At 38.3% G+C, this 15,147-nt stretch overlaps 1 protein-coding gene across 1 annotated transcript in view; it reads right to left on the reverse strand.

Moving 5' to 3' along the window:
- Nucleotides 1–15,147, reverse strand: part of VAV3 (vav guanine nucleotide exchange factor 3) — a 395,580-nt gene that overhangs the window by 13,860 nt on the left and 366,573 nt on the right. Inside the window, exons 24-25 of the mRNA XM_060026411.1 lie at nt 14,755–14,842; nt 8,618–8,747 (exon numbers count right to left, since the gene is read on the reverse strand). Of these exons, the coding sequence (XP_059882394.1) occupies nt 8,618–8,747; nt 14,755–14,842 (218 nt within the window). The remainder of the gene's footprint in view (nt 1–8,617; nt 8,748–14,754; nt 14,843–15,147) is intronic.

Below are 15,147 nucleotides of genomic sequence, written 5' to 3' on the forward strand. Positions count from 1 at the left end.
TACCAGAGTCCCCCTGCATTCCTGTCTGTTGTTCAGCTGTTAAGCTAAACTGTATGTAACACCCAAGGGATATGTGCAGTAGAGTGTTCAGTGCAAGTAGATGCTCAAAAATGTTGAATGCATAAAGCAGTGAATGAAGGGAAACCCTGGCCAAGTCGGACCGGCTCCCTTATGCAGATCTGGAATTCAGTAGGGGAAGCTGCGTATCAGTGGTATATATGAGGAAAAAAAGAGCTCTCAGCATTGTTCCTCAAAGCTAGGAGACTGATCCAAATTTTAGCAAGAAAAAAAGGAATTCCTCTCGATTTATGTTTGTTTTACAGGGAAGAGAGACTAGAAAAACCAAAAAGCCTTGGATCAGGGTTGCCCCATGAGGACACTATAGTCAATTAGGGAACATTACACATATTGAGACCAGTTTTTAATTTAGAAAATAAGGTTTATAGAAAGAACAGTATACAAAATGAGACATATTAAAACACAAGGACTGCTTTTTGAGTTTTGAAACATGAAAAAGGACAGCTTTGAATGAAGTTACTTGAATCTGTAGAATTTCGATCTGCAAGCTGTCGATTTCTGAAGGGACCCTGGGTACTGGCTACTAATTCTTAAAGCCATCAGGTTCAGGATAAAAATCCCTCACAGTAGCTACTAAAGCTCCTGAAACAAGTAAGTAAAAAAGGGAAGCCCAGAATGACCTAATAATGAACATGTTCGGCCGTAGGTGATTAGTTGCCCAAGAACAGCAAGTTCTGTGGACATGATAGACATCCTGAGAAAAAGAGTATAAAAATGACAGCAACGTGTTAGAACCACCTTAGCCCACAGAAAAGCATGCACAGAGCACTTCCCATGTGCCAGACATTGTTCTAAGTATATCACATACACTAACTCTCTCATGGCTCATAATACAAACATTACACATTATGAGACAGTGCTGCAGGATGAAATAAACTAGGGAAACTCATCACTTTCCTATATCATACAAGCAGCACTTCTGGTACATCTGTTTAACAAACGAAACCTTTCATGATGCTTCTCACAGGACTGGTGATTCATGAAACACTCAGTTGGAGACATTAATATAAGTGAAAGGGGTTTGAAAAATATAGTGTTCTTTTAATCATTAAATTATTGAATATCAGACAGAATTACTAGGTTCTTATTCTATATCAAGTATTTTATATAGTGTTTCAAACAATCGGTCATGTAGACCTTTTTGGGAAACTTTCATTGGCTAGAAGTGCTCTCTCTCAGGAAGACAGTGCATTTCACTGCAGGAAAGTTACAAGCCATTGAAAACACTTCATTGTATTAAGGTAATGTTTCCCTTGTAACTCCCCATCCGTTGACTACCCATCTGCCCTAATAGTGCAAAGTCCTCTTATAACTCCAACAACAAAAAAATAAGGATGGAAAAATTTGGAGAAAAATTTAAAATTAGTATGATGAGATTATAGTGAGTTGAATGGTGCCTCACCTCCCCAAAGACATGTCCGCCTAGAACCCGTGAATGTGATCTTATTTGGGAAATGGGTCTTTGCCGATGTAAGTTAAGGACCTCAAGATGAAATCATCTGGTATTATGATGAGCTCTAAATGAAATAAGTGTTTTTATAAAAGAAGAGAAAGGGAGATGACACACAGAGGAGGAGGTTATATGAAGACAAGGCAGAGATTGGAATGGTGTGTCTGTAAGCCAAGGGACAGCAAAATTTGCCAGCAGCCATCCAGAAACTAGAAGAGAGGCATGGTAATGGATTCCCCCTCAAAGCCTCCAGCAGGAGCCAACCCTGCCAACACTTTGATTTCAGACTTCTGGCCTCCAGAACTTAAGAGTAAATTTCTGTTGTTTTAATGCCCTTCATTTATGGTAATTTTTAAGGCAGTTCTAGGAAGCTACAGTGAGATTAAAACAGATATTTAAATTACCAGGATAAAATTAGATTAAATCAAACCCAAATGCCAAATGACCAAAGAAAAAGATGACAAAAGACTGAGGATAAAATTAGGAGATCAGAATAAGAGTAGATGAATATAGATATGTTGAATTACAAGGGCAAGAAGGTAAAAAATAAGTGGATGTTTGAGGAGTGTGTATGAAGGAGATAATAAATATTATCCACTATTACACTGTGATAAAACTAATAAATAATGGTTAAGGCACTATCAGATGTTTCAAGTATTATCAGGAATAAGCAAGTTATATAATGTTACAGTGAGTTAAATAAATATGAACAATACAAATTCTCCAAGTTTCTAAAACACTGGCTAAAATGAAGCTTAAGCACCTTGTCAGATGGCTAATAGAATAACGGGACTACCTGCGTGAAAGGAACAAGACCACAGTAGGGAAAAGCAGCCTGGGCCCTGGCTCTGGCTTTTACTTTTTCCTGTAAGGTCATTCGCACGGTCCCAAAGACCCAGGAAGCCTTTGACAATTTTTGAAGAATTGCTATAATATTTGTCACCACCTCAAAGGATCATGCTGTTCTATATTTTGTTTTCAAGCCCACCCATCTCTCCATGCTTTTTCAAATAACAACTACACATAGTGCTTTTAATACCTGCTATGTCTCCTACAGACCTTAGGCTCTGACTTCACTCATTTAGCCCTTTCTGAACACGTGTTTCATGAAAGGCACTGTGCAAAGTGCAATTTGAGAATGGGAAGCTCAGGAGCCTGGTTCCTAAGGCTTCAGGGAGCAATAGACCAGAAGAAATCATTAAAACTATATAAAAATAATGCTATATTTTATGTAAGCTGAAACGAAGTGTGAGCAATTCATAAAACTCTATCTTCAACTCCAACCACTCTTCTTAGTGTCAAATGCCTACTGAACCACTGAGTGTGCACAGGCACTGAAAGTCTGTGCACAACTGAATGTATTACCTTCTCCTCTATACATGTTATGTCTCTTTTGCTTCTTGATCAGTCCAATGGTTTCACCGTTTGCCAGTCATCCAAGGCAAATAATTGTGTATCATACATGTACCACTTCTACCTCAATTCCTTTATCCAATCAATTCAACTTCCAGATTATACCAAAATCTGCCCACTGTCCTGCTCCACTGTCTCTATTCAGTTTTTGTCCAAACCTCCATCATCCCTCCCTTGGACATCTGCAGTAGTTTCCTCACTCATCTCTTTGGTCCATGCCTCCCTTCAAGCCACTCTCACGGAGTAGGCAGTGATCTTTCAAAACAGTGTAAATCAGTTCATATCATTTCTACTTCTAAAGCGTCAGTACATTCCCAACGTATATATTAGAATCCACTCACTATGCTTTAAACATTTCAACCCCCTTCTAATTCCTTAAACGTGTGAAGTTATTTCCTGTTAAATGTCCTTCACACAAGCTGCTTCTTCACTGTGATGTTTCCCTACCGCCACTAACCCACACCTTGCCAATCCACATAGATCCTTTAAGTTTCGTCTAGATGCCACTTCTTCAAAATGTCCTTCTCTGACCCTACAGGTTAAATAGGCCCTCTTGTTGTACACTTTCACTTTGCTTCTGCTTCACAAGACTTATCAAAATTTGTGATTATTTATGAAGTTATTTGTTTTATGTTTGTTCCTATCCATCTTATTCAGTTATATTTAGCATCCAGAACAGGACTCGGCACATAGTAAGTGTTGAATAAATAACTGTTGAATAAAACAATGAAGGAATGAGTAAGTAAATACAGTGAGGTTACAGGTAAGGAAGAGATGGTTCAAATACGTCCTACTCCGTACTCTACACACCCTAAAATCAGTGCACCAAGCTGCCCCTGCTCCTGGAACAGGTGAAAGAGGAGAATGCTGCCATTTTCTCCCAATTCTGTTAGTTCTCAGGTAAACGGATCATCTCGAAATTTTAAAACTTTTACTTCTGAAATAGTTCAGACTTAAATGTAGCAAGAATAGTACAAAGAATTCTTATATATTTTTTCACTCAAACTCCTCAAGTGTTAATATTTTACCATGTTTATCATCTCTATATTTTCCTGAACTATTTTAGAATATGTTGCAGACAATGCCCTTTATCTCTAAATATTTCAGTGTGTCTTTCCTAAAAACAAAGGCATTTTCTTCTCTTATATAATCACAGTACAATTATCAAAAACAAAAATTATTTAATCTAGAAACTTATTCAAAATGTGTTAATTGTTCCCTGTGTGTCCTTTATAGCAAAAAGCAAAAAAAAAAAAAAAAAAATTCTGGTCCAGGATTCAACCTAGGATCACATGTTGCATGTAGCTGTCATGTTTCTTTGGTCTCCTTCTCTTCAATTTGAAACAATTCTGCAGTCTTTCATGACATTGACATTTTTGAAGAGCATAGGCCAATTATTTTGTAGAATGTCATTGAGTTTGGGTTTCTCTGATATTTCCTCATGATTAGATTCAAATTGTGCACCCTGGGGGGCAGGAATACCACAAAAGTGGTGTTACATCCTTCTCAGAGCATCACATTAGGAGGTGCATGATATCTAGTTGTCCCATTACTGGTGATGTTAACTTTGATCACTTTTAGGTGTTTCTATTTTCCCCTCTTTAGTAATTAATAAGGTCTTGTGACATTTTTTTTAAACATGAGCCACCTCTGTGGTCCAACTAATTCTCCATTTACTTGGGAAAATGCTTAAGGTCTATTAATAGGTAATGAAACAGCTAATTGTGCAACTTTTCCAGGTGTAACGGTCTATTACCATTCTACCTTACCTCCTTCTCTCATGCATACAAAGAAAGAAACCTAGCATGCTATTTTTTAAAGAACATAATAAAATATCTAATCTCATTCCTTATTCATCAGGTGAGAAAGCTGAGGCCCGAATAGGCTAAGTGACTTGCCTGGGGTCAGACAGCTACTCAGTAGCAGACCTGAAAATAATTAAGCGCTCACTGTACAGAAAGAAAGGCAAAAGTCAGTTCAGTGCCCTTCAAATACACAGGCCCTAGGGGTACACCCGCAGCAGTCTAAGGCACGTTTCCTGCGACCGTTTTTGGAAAGTAATGGGATTCTTACACAGATCCACAGAACCACGGAGCCACTGCAGTTTCTAGGGAAGCACAACGGCTCACTGTTGTGCCTGACTGCTCTTTGTTCTCTTCCTTCCTCTCGTCATCTCTCTTGAAACACTCAAGTCATTGCGGAGGCAAAAAGTCTCACAGCCCTAGGAAAGAGCCTTGCTTACAACGGGCTCCTCACCTACAAATGCTACATGCTCCTTGCCCAATACTCTGGATGTCTGTTTAATTCTAATTAGTGTCTTTATATATGTTTTTTGTTTTGTCTTGTTTTGTTTTGTGGTACGCGGGCCTCTCCCTGTTGTGGCCTCTCCCGTTGTGGAGCACAGGCTCCGGACGCGCAGGCTCAGCGGCCATGGCTCACGGGCCCAGCCGCTCGGCGGCATGTGGGATCTTCCCGGACCGGGGCACGAACCCGTGTCCCCTGCATCGGCAGGTGGACTCTCAACCACTGCGCCACCAGGGAAGCCCTATATATGTTATTTTGCAATTGCATGAGGTAGGCCTGTTATAATCTTACCATATTTTACAAACTTGAGAAGAGTTTTTAATTCTCCCAAGAACATCCAAACCTAGACTAATACAGAAGCAAGCAGCCTCTTCTGCGATGCCCTGGGACTTTCTTTTCCAAGGTGACTATGTAGCATGTAGGAGAAAAATAATAATAAATCGTAGGTTTCAGGAGTTAGAACTCCAATCTCAACCTCCACCCAGAACACAGCGTGGTCCTAGGCTTTGGCTTGCCTGCTCTGCTTCCTCCATTACTTAGAAGCAATGAAGATGCCATGCCCTGTCCTGTATCCCAAGGTACTACTTCTTCATAAAAGTTATTCTGAGATGGTTTTCAGCAGCACACCCAAAGCTGTGAACCAGAGGTAAGGACTCTAAAGACATCCTACACAATCTTTCTATACAGAATATGTAGAGTTTCCTCTTTACCACTTCCTGAGAGACACGTGTGTAAAAATTGAAGCAGTGTTTTACTTAAGGGTTAACCTTTAATCAGGACTTGGTATAAAATAAGCAAGGGGTATTTTAAAAAATCATAAAAGCAACGATGTAAATTGCTATGAGTTAAAACTAGTAATTCAACAATTAGAAATACAGGAAAATGTTTGCTGTGTTAGAGGAGTGACTAGTAGTAGTAGGAAAGCAACAGCTGTGGTAGAAGTGGTAGAATCAGCAGCAGCTGACTTGTATGGCGTGTTTCCCATGTTACCAGCACTCTGCTAAATGCTTTCATGTATAGCACCTCATTCAATGCTCAGAATCATCATAGTGTTCTCATTTCATACGAAACGTCAGCAACAAGTAAATGAAACACTGGGATAATATACACTTGACCTAAGATTATAATCCTGCTGAATAATCTTGGAGTGTAGACCATCAGGAAATTATTGCTGACTGACATACCAACACATGCCCTCACTTTTTTCTGCTCACTTTAGGAGTGAGATCTTCCCTGATCATCCTATATAAAAATATCAAACTCCTAACCCAGACTTGCCAGAGCTGCCTCATTAAAATATAAGCTCCATAAGGATAGGGACTCTGCTGAATCCCAATACCTAGAACAGCGCGTTTTCTGCGTTAGGTAATTATTATATGCTGAAGGAACGAATAACTGAATGTAGCTTGCATGGACGCTCAAAATCATGTTATTGGTCATGCTTTGAAAAAGAAAAAGAGCCTGTAACGCCATCCCTAGTGGCTAAAGAAGTTTGAGCAATGAATACTTGGTCAAACACTAGAAAACAATTTTAGCTAGGCAACTTCATTCGTAGTTGACCAATATTCTCTGAGCACCCACCTGTGCCAAGCACAGGAGTGCCTGAGAGTGACCACACAGTGAAAGAGAGGGTTAAGAACCTTCCACTGACTGCGATACCGGCTCTCCCTGACTGCCAGTCCCTCTCACCCGGACTTTCTAAAACTAAGCAAACAACTCAGACAGGATTTTTAGTGTAACTGACCTCCTGGGCAACTTTATCTCCTGCTACTGGGAAGGCAAAGTAAAAGAATTGAAAGTTATACTTTTCGTGTAGGGAAAAATGTCATAACCCTGGTAGGCTTTTAAGAAGTTTGTAGAAAAAATTGTTTCTTAAGGGGAAGTTCCATTTTTTTTCTAGAAGATGTTGGGGGTACGAGTTAATTAATTAATTAATTTTTGCTGTGTTGCGCCTTCGTTTCTGTGAGAGAGCTTTCTCTAGTTGTGGCAAGAGGGGGCCACTCTTCCTCGCGGTGCGCGGGCCTCTCACTATCGCGGCCTCTCTTGTTGCAGAGCACAGGCTCCAGACGCACAGGCTCAGTAGTTGTGGCTCACGGGCCTAGTTGCTCTGCGGCACGTGGAATCCTCCCAGACCAGGGCTCAAACCTGCGTTCCCCCACATTAGCAGGCAGATTCTCAACCGCTGTGCCACCAGGAAAGCCTGGGGAAGTTCCATTTTTGAATGAGCAAAACTTATGGCCTATATGAGCATCTAAGATAACTGGGTAAGAGTGGGCTAAAAACTGAAAGATAAATTTTAATGTTTTTACAGTTTCAACAAAAAGTGTGTTCTGACTACTTTCATTGCACAATCTTGTTCATTTATCACTGATCCTTGTGAAGAGAACAGCTATTAAGTTATTCAAATTGAAAAAAAAATGTCAGTTGATGTGACAAATTACTTGTATATTTGCTTTATGGAAATGTTATGAAATTTTACTGGTGGTGTTAGTGCCCTGAGCGTTGCTTCCCTTTCAGTTTCTGCTTTTAGGGAAAAACAGTTATATTACATGATGCAAATTCTTTTTATTTCAAATACCTCTAGATATTCCTATTTTGCTTAGGCTAAACCTTCTGAGGGTAGTAAAATTGTATTCCTTTCTCTTCTAAAAAAGTTTTATGAAATTAAAATAAGAGGATGAAATCACACTTTATTCATAGCATTTTTTCATCAAAGTGTTCTCTACATGCTATATCTATTAACAGGAAGATTATATGACATTAAACGGTGACGAGAAAAACGTTTTTGAGTTGAACTCACACTCAAACTATAACATGCTTTCTGTTTGTGTGCTAATCTTTTGTGATTATTTGTGGCACAGTGCTCATTCTGAAAAGAAGTGGCTAATGTTTACTTTTAAATATTGGCATCAGAGGAAACATGCTTTTAGCTATTTCAAAGTTCCGAAAGTAATCATTGAAATAGAATCTATAAGAAGACTTGCAGTGCAAGGTTAGATGGGAGAACTGTGCACCAGCCTTGCTTAAATACTGTTAATCAAACAGGATTATGACCATAAACATGTATCAGTTAAAAAGCGTTTGGCTAATATAAAAGTCAGTGAAAAGTACAAAACTTACATATTAACATACCCTATATTTCTGATGGATTTAACACACACATGATTTTTAATTTGGCATGAAGAACTAAATCTAGGCATGTTCATAAACCTGTTGGTCCATCTGATTCTGCTTTGCTCCAGAAAAATTCCTTGTTAAACACATCAGCATATTAATTGGTTCTATTCCAAAATCTGGAATGAAGATGTTTAATGTTATCATGCCTTTGATCCTTAAGTGACAGCAAATTGTATTCTAAATTACAATACTCACAGCTGTTGCCTGCTCTGTTACCCCTCTGTCCAGATGAATGTTCTGGCTCCTTGTATGGAAACTGCAGAGTTGTATCCAAGGTTCTGAATCCTTCTTTAAGAGAGTGATGCTTGTAGTACTCCACAAGTTCCTTTAGGAAAAAAGAATCAAACACATGAATTCCTTGACACGTAATTATGTACAATAGAGGGATGATCAATTTAATGCTAAATTTTCCATAAGCCTATCTTAGTGTGAGTAAATGATCATCTCTCCCTGCAGCCTGGAGGTGCATGACACCTAACTACCCAGGCCATTTATAGTGTGAGTTACCCCCTCTTGCTGCCCAACATCCTGCAGTCTTCAGTCAGTTGTAGTAAGTAAAGAGAAGCCATACTAAACCTCAGTTTCAGAGCAGTAATTATTGTTCTTATTTATGAAATAACTCCCTTTATTTTTGTTTAGAAAGGCAACAGCTGTTTTATGAATATATAGCAATTTCTAGCTTCCTGCATTTTCTTTCAACATAAGCAGAAAAACAAACTCAATCCTAAATGTACTCTTCCATGGTAAGCCAAAGTTGTTAAGCTACAAATGCTACTTACTTGACATTGTTTCTGGCTTATGAGGAAGTGTTAGTGCCCTTCTCATAGCTGTCATCTGGTACTTAATGTCATCTGGTACAATAATGTAGTTCTTTCCAATTTTCTCTTATACCTAATTTGCCCCAAATGCATCCAAGCCTAATATAATAACCACCCACCATCTTTCATACTAAAATTTCAGGAAATTTCTTTCAAGATGTTGGTTTCATAGGTTCTGCACAAATCTGAATCCCTCTACTTTAAACAGAAATTGAAAAATGATTAATTCATAATGGAAAAATGCATACTATCATTAGATGAGTACTATAGACGTTTCTTAGAAAAAACTGAAATGAAAATAAAAGCATAATCACTTTTAATCTAATTAGTCAGTGCTTCTACTACAGCACTATTGTTTAAAACAAACAGTATAAAAGCAACTCATTTCTTTAAAAAACCACACTGTCGTCGATTCAGTATCTCCATTCAATGGGTATGTTCAAAGTTCCCCAAACAAATCAGTCGGGCCAAAAATCACCCAAAAGAAGAGAAAGAGGATCATCAATGATTTATTTATTATTTTTGACCAAACTCGGATGAGTTGTGGAATGCATCGTGTGGGGAGTTCCAGGGGGTCACAGAGATTTTGAAGATAAGGTTCCTAGGTGTCCTCACCCTTGACGGAAAGTGAAGGATTATGGGAGTTCAAAGGCAAGAAAGAGAGCTTCCTTTTCTGAGTCCAGTGGGGAGGATGAGGGAAGAGTTCATGATGGAGGTAGCTTGGCTTAAATTGAAGAACAGGTAAAATTTCAAAAGCCAGGAAGGAGGGAAGGATTATTTTAAGTAGAGCAGTCAGGCTGGGAACAGACACAAACATAACAAAGACCACGTTCATAAACTAAAAGGAGCCTGGTTTGGCTAAAGTACTGGATAAGGCAAATGGAAATTCTTTACCTTTCACATCTGGGGATAATAAACCGTTTCACAGGCTATAGCAAAGAACGTATAAAGTGCCTGGTACGTGTGAATAATCATGAGAGTTACCATGATCCCATGTGCCAGGCCTTTTATATAGTTTCTTACAATCTTCAAACAAGAAACAAGAGATGGGCCTTTTCCCCCTGATGCTCAAGGCTCAGTGAGATTAATCAGCTTTGGGCAAGTCTGTATAATTGGTGTCTGGCTCCAAAGTTTGTGCTCTGAACTACATCATATTATTAGCAGATAGTACCTGGCAAATGTAAATATGCAAAAAGTGAAGCAAAGGGAAGGAGCATTTTCTAAGTATCTATGGTATACCAGGAATTTGTTCTCTTAGACCCAAGATGCTGTGGTTTGACACTTAAAAATATTTTCTTCCATCCTTTCTTCCTTGCTTGGGCCCAGATTATGGGTGCCCTTGATGAAGCAAAGGAATGTGGAACCTGACCAACTTAAAAAAAAAAAAAGTTAAAATATCAGAAGATTATATCCTCAAAATGACTTCACTGATCAGAATATGGCATTTATATTATGGTGATTTTAGCATGGCTCGCAAAGGCAATGTCTGGAATTAAATTCTACTTAGAGACCAATATTATCATTTAATTTCTTTAAATGCAAAATTTTGTAAGGTCTCTGGAAGAACGGTACACTTTATTATCATTTGCATCAGCGACACTATATATATATATATATATATATATATAACAGTTCTCTTAGTCTTCTCATTTAAACTGAATGAAATGTGTTCTTTTCTTTAGCAAAAATGTGAAAATCAACCTGAGAGTAATTATAAGCCAATAACTTTGAACTTCAGTGTAATTTTGTTATAAGTAATATGAATTTTATGCATGATATCATGAATTAGTATGAATTAAGGTTTATGTGAAGTTGGCTAGAAACTACAGAATTATCATTACTGAAAAGGACTTGGTCATCATTTAATACCTACCCACCTCCAAATTTTATGGAAGAAAAAAATGACTTTTCCAAGGCCTAGGGTCATGTGGCTTGGTAAGCTGTAAAACACTTTTTTATCACTTCACTGAGCATGGAAGATATTTTAGTTCCATTTTTACAGTCTTATGAGGGTAAATCTCCCTACATCTTTCTAACTGGGTAGAATTAAATAGTGCCATGGTGGATCTCTTCCAACTTATGCCTTTCAGTATTTTAGTCTAATCCACTTCTGCTTTAGCAATCATTGACCTTCAAGTACTACAAGTAAAGAAGAAGACTCTAAACAAAAGAAATTGCTAAGCTTTCCTTATCTCACACTGACACAGTGGTGTCAACAATTCAGGTCTCTCTGAAAAATAATGAGTGAGAGCCAGTCATTCCAATTACCAAGGAAACAGGCAGTGGAGTTGATTTATAAACAGCATTTGGACATGGACTGTCTGGCATACATGAAAATTAGAACAAAATTAATGCCTTGTAATCTGGATACAGAAATTCATTTAGAATTTGGATTTACTGACTAAGAAAAACAAAGATTTTGATTAACCAAGCCATTGAAACCAGAGGGAAAAGGTTAGGTCATAACCACCTGAGGCCAATCTTCTTTTCGAGAAACTGGCTAATTTAAAACAAATTCTGGATTTCGTTTTCATTTTACATCCTTTCCAAATTAAATTTAATTCCAGGCCCTAATGAGTGTCATTAGGTAGATGAATATAACTTTACCAGCCATGATGGGAAGATACTGAACTAAAGAAAATGCATAGACTGTTATGTACTTATAATAGGAACTGTGTTATTTGACACCAACACGATAAAATGTAACCTCCTTGAGTTTGCATGATGCAGGTTCAGAGAAGCCCCTACGTTCCCAAGGTGCCTATCAACCTTCTCTCTTCTTCCAGAGGGGCTAGTTACTGAGATAGGAGCCATTCCTTCTGATCAGGTATCCATGTGGCATTTCCCAGCGGAGGGTCAAAGGACAGCACCATTGTGAGGTTCTCAGTACACAGAGATCTACTAATTTGAAAGCTGTTTTGAACAGTTGAGTCCTTTTTGAATTGTGCAAAAGCACAGTAACTTCACATAGTGAGGACTCAATATAAATTTGTTCAACAAATGAACAGAAACAAAGAGGAGGAAGTAGGTCCAGACAACTTCAACACTCTCTTCAGCAACGTTTACAGTGATTTTGTAAGAGCTGACAGAAGTATTCATCTAAGGCTGAGATTTTTCAGCTCCTTGTCTGTCATATCCTTTTGCTGCAGTTTTTTTTTCATTGTAGTTTTGCAGTTAATTCTTAATGCCCTCCCTTTAACCCTCTGCACTATGTACTTCCTTACAAAAGATCCCCAGATATGGAGGAAAAAACATGCATGTGTCTCTTTTTTTTTTTTTTTTTTTTTTTTGCGGTGCGCGGGCCTCTCACTGTTGTGGCCTCTCCAGCCGCGGAGCACAGGCTCCGCACGCGCAGGCTCAGCGGCCATGGCTCACAGGCCCAGCCGCTCCGCAGCATGTGGGATCTTCGCGGACCAGGGCACGAACCCGTGTCCCCTGCATCGGCAGGCGGACTCTCAACCACTGCGCCACCAGGGAAGCCCCTGCATGTGTCTTTTGCAGTGGCATTTCTGATGTCTTACACATAGCATATAAGGGGAGCTTATTTTAGCTCTGTGACAACTACTTTTAATTCCCTTTCCAGAACATCATTGCAGAAACTTTTACTGCTCTCTGGTCCAAGTTATTTGAATTCTGGGTCTTTATTGCTTATACTATAATAACAGCTTTACATGCAGATAGGAACTTGAGGATCTGTGTCCACTAATCCAGGTCATGCAGTATTTACTGGCTTTTCACATCTGACCTTAGAGGATGAGGAACTTTCTTGAGCTGAATCCAGGTGACAAAGAGCTGAATTGATTGGCCCTCTCCAGTGACTATTCCTTTCATCCTCTTCGCTTATCTGCTGTGATGGAAGTCCCTTTTGTTGCTTTCAAAGTCATCAAGGCTGGTAGTCAGCTTTGGCCCTACAGCATTTTTTTTTTTTTAAAGTCTCATATCAACTATAATACCACGGAGCAGCTTCATTACCAACCACCCTAATTTCTTCAGGTGAGTCAGGCTGGTGTGTCTCGCAGCGATGTGGAGACTCCCTGTTCACGCTTTTATCATGTCTCGGCTGGGGCTGTTACTCATTATTTGTGCATCCACTTGCTACCTCCCTGCTAGGTTTTCCTTTAGGGAAGAACCTCCTCAGGTCCAGTTTTCTCTGTGCACAGCCTGCTTGTTCCAGCAGAACATAACTCACTGCCAGCAGGGAGGATACCTGGATCTTGGTTGCCAACTTGACAGGGTTTACATTTTCCAGGACACAGTCCTGCTACCCATCCTTAGCTTTTGAATTGGGAATGTGATATTTATGTCCAGAGAGGTTTTCTTACTTTTCTTTCAACTCAAGATGCTTCAATTTCTTTAAAACGCTGATTCCTGTCTTGAAGCAGTTCTAAATTTTTAGATAAGGCTTTCAAGCTGGCTTATTTTGTAAGGCTCTCTTACGCTCAGTTTTAACTTTAATGTTAACATCTGCAAAGTGCTTTGAGATGTTTTCTGGAACGATGCAGTGTGTATCATTTGACTGATGGTTCAATCAATGAGTGGTCCTTCCCAATGTTACTCAAAGTACTTAGCAGAGTGCTACAAATGCATCTTATGTCCTATCTCCAAATTCTTCATTATCTCAAGAAATGCTTGCAAACTTGAGAAACACACTTGAGATCATTTTTCATGAAATAAGAACTTTCTTCTTTACTGTCAATGCACAAGCATTGACAGTAAATGCACAAGCATTGACAGTAAATGCACATGTGCACAAGCAATGCACATGTAATGACATACTGATATATGTATTGTTGATATGACATATACTATTCTTATATGCTAAGTTACACTTTTAAAAATCATCAGAATTAATAATCTTTATTTATTTGAAACAACTTGGTAACAACATACTGTTCAATTTAAATGTAAAATTCCTATGAAATATCACTGTCATGTGGTAAAAATGCCACCTTGTTAATGTTTAATTGTCCAAGGTAATGAAGGAGAACTGTAGTACAGGTCACCTAAAATAGCAGAAAATACAAAAAGGTTTTCCATTTGACAGTATGTTTTGCATGAAATGAACCTAAATGTGAGCGGTATTTTACCAATTACAACTTTTTAATGTTATAATTTAAAATATCTTCCTCTGCCTGAATGAAGAGATAGAGGCAGAGGAAGAAAGAAGCACGTTAAAACTCTGCTGTGTGTCATTCAAACAAGGTAAAACACAAATAACTGAAAGTTGATTGTTTTGAACGTGTCTGTGGCTCTAAGAATCTTCTAGTGTGGACTCTGAAATATTATCTAAAACTTGTAAACTTAGTTTACAATGAAAAATATGTCTAGGGCAATATAAAACTTAACTAGAATTCTTACAATTAAAATTTTCAGGATTCTGCTGCATAATTATGGTATGATTCTCTTTAAACAATGTTTCAGTGAGCAAATACTCCAAGAAACTAGAATTAAACTGACCTTTCTAATAGAAGAAAAATAAGGACCACAGATTGAAAAGAACTAATCAATGCTTACCATTAAGCTTTTAAACTTTCTATTTTCTGCAATGTGAAAAAAGCCATCTCTTGTTAAAATCTTGATGTGCTTTGCTTCATTATTGTACCTGTGGGCAATGAATAACTTATGAATATAAATGTGTTTTTAATCAGTAGAAATCAATAGTTACCAGAGGGCATGCCCCAATAACATTATAGGAATTAATTCTGAAGGCAAAATATATACCTATGCCAATACACTGGTGACAGCTAATTAACAAAATATATTCACTAGATTGGTTGAAGATACAACCAATATTTGAAGTGAGACGAGGGGGTTGGGTTAGATTTGATCAATCACTATGCCCAATTTTTTTATAAGATCAATTTGGGAATATGGAAAAACAAAATAAAATCTAGTAATTTATAATTC

The sequence above is a fragment of the Delphinus delphis genome, chromosome 1 (genome assembly GCF_949987515.2).
Source record: "Delphinus delphis chromosome 1, mDelDel1.2, whole genome shotgun sequence".
NCBI lineage: Eukaryota > Metazoa > Chordata > Mammalia > Artiodactyla > Delphinidae > Delphinus > Delphinus delphis.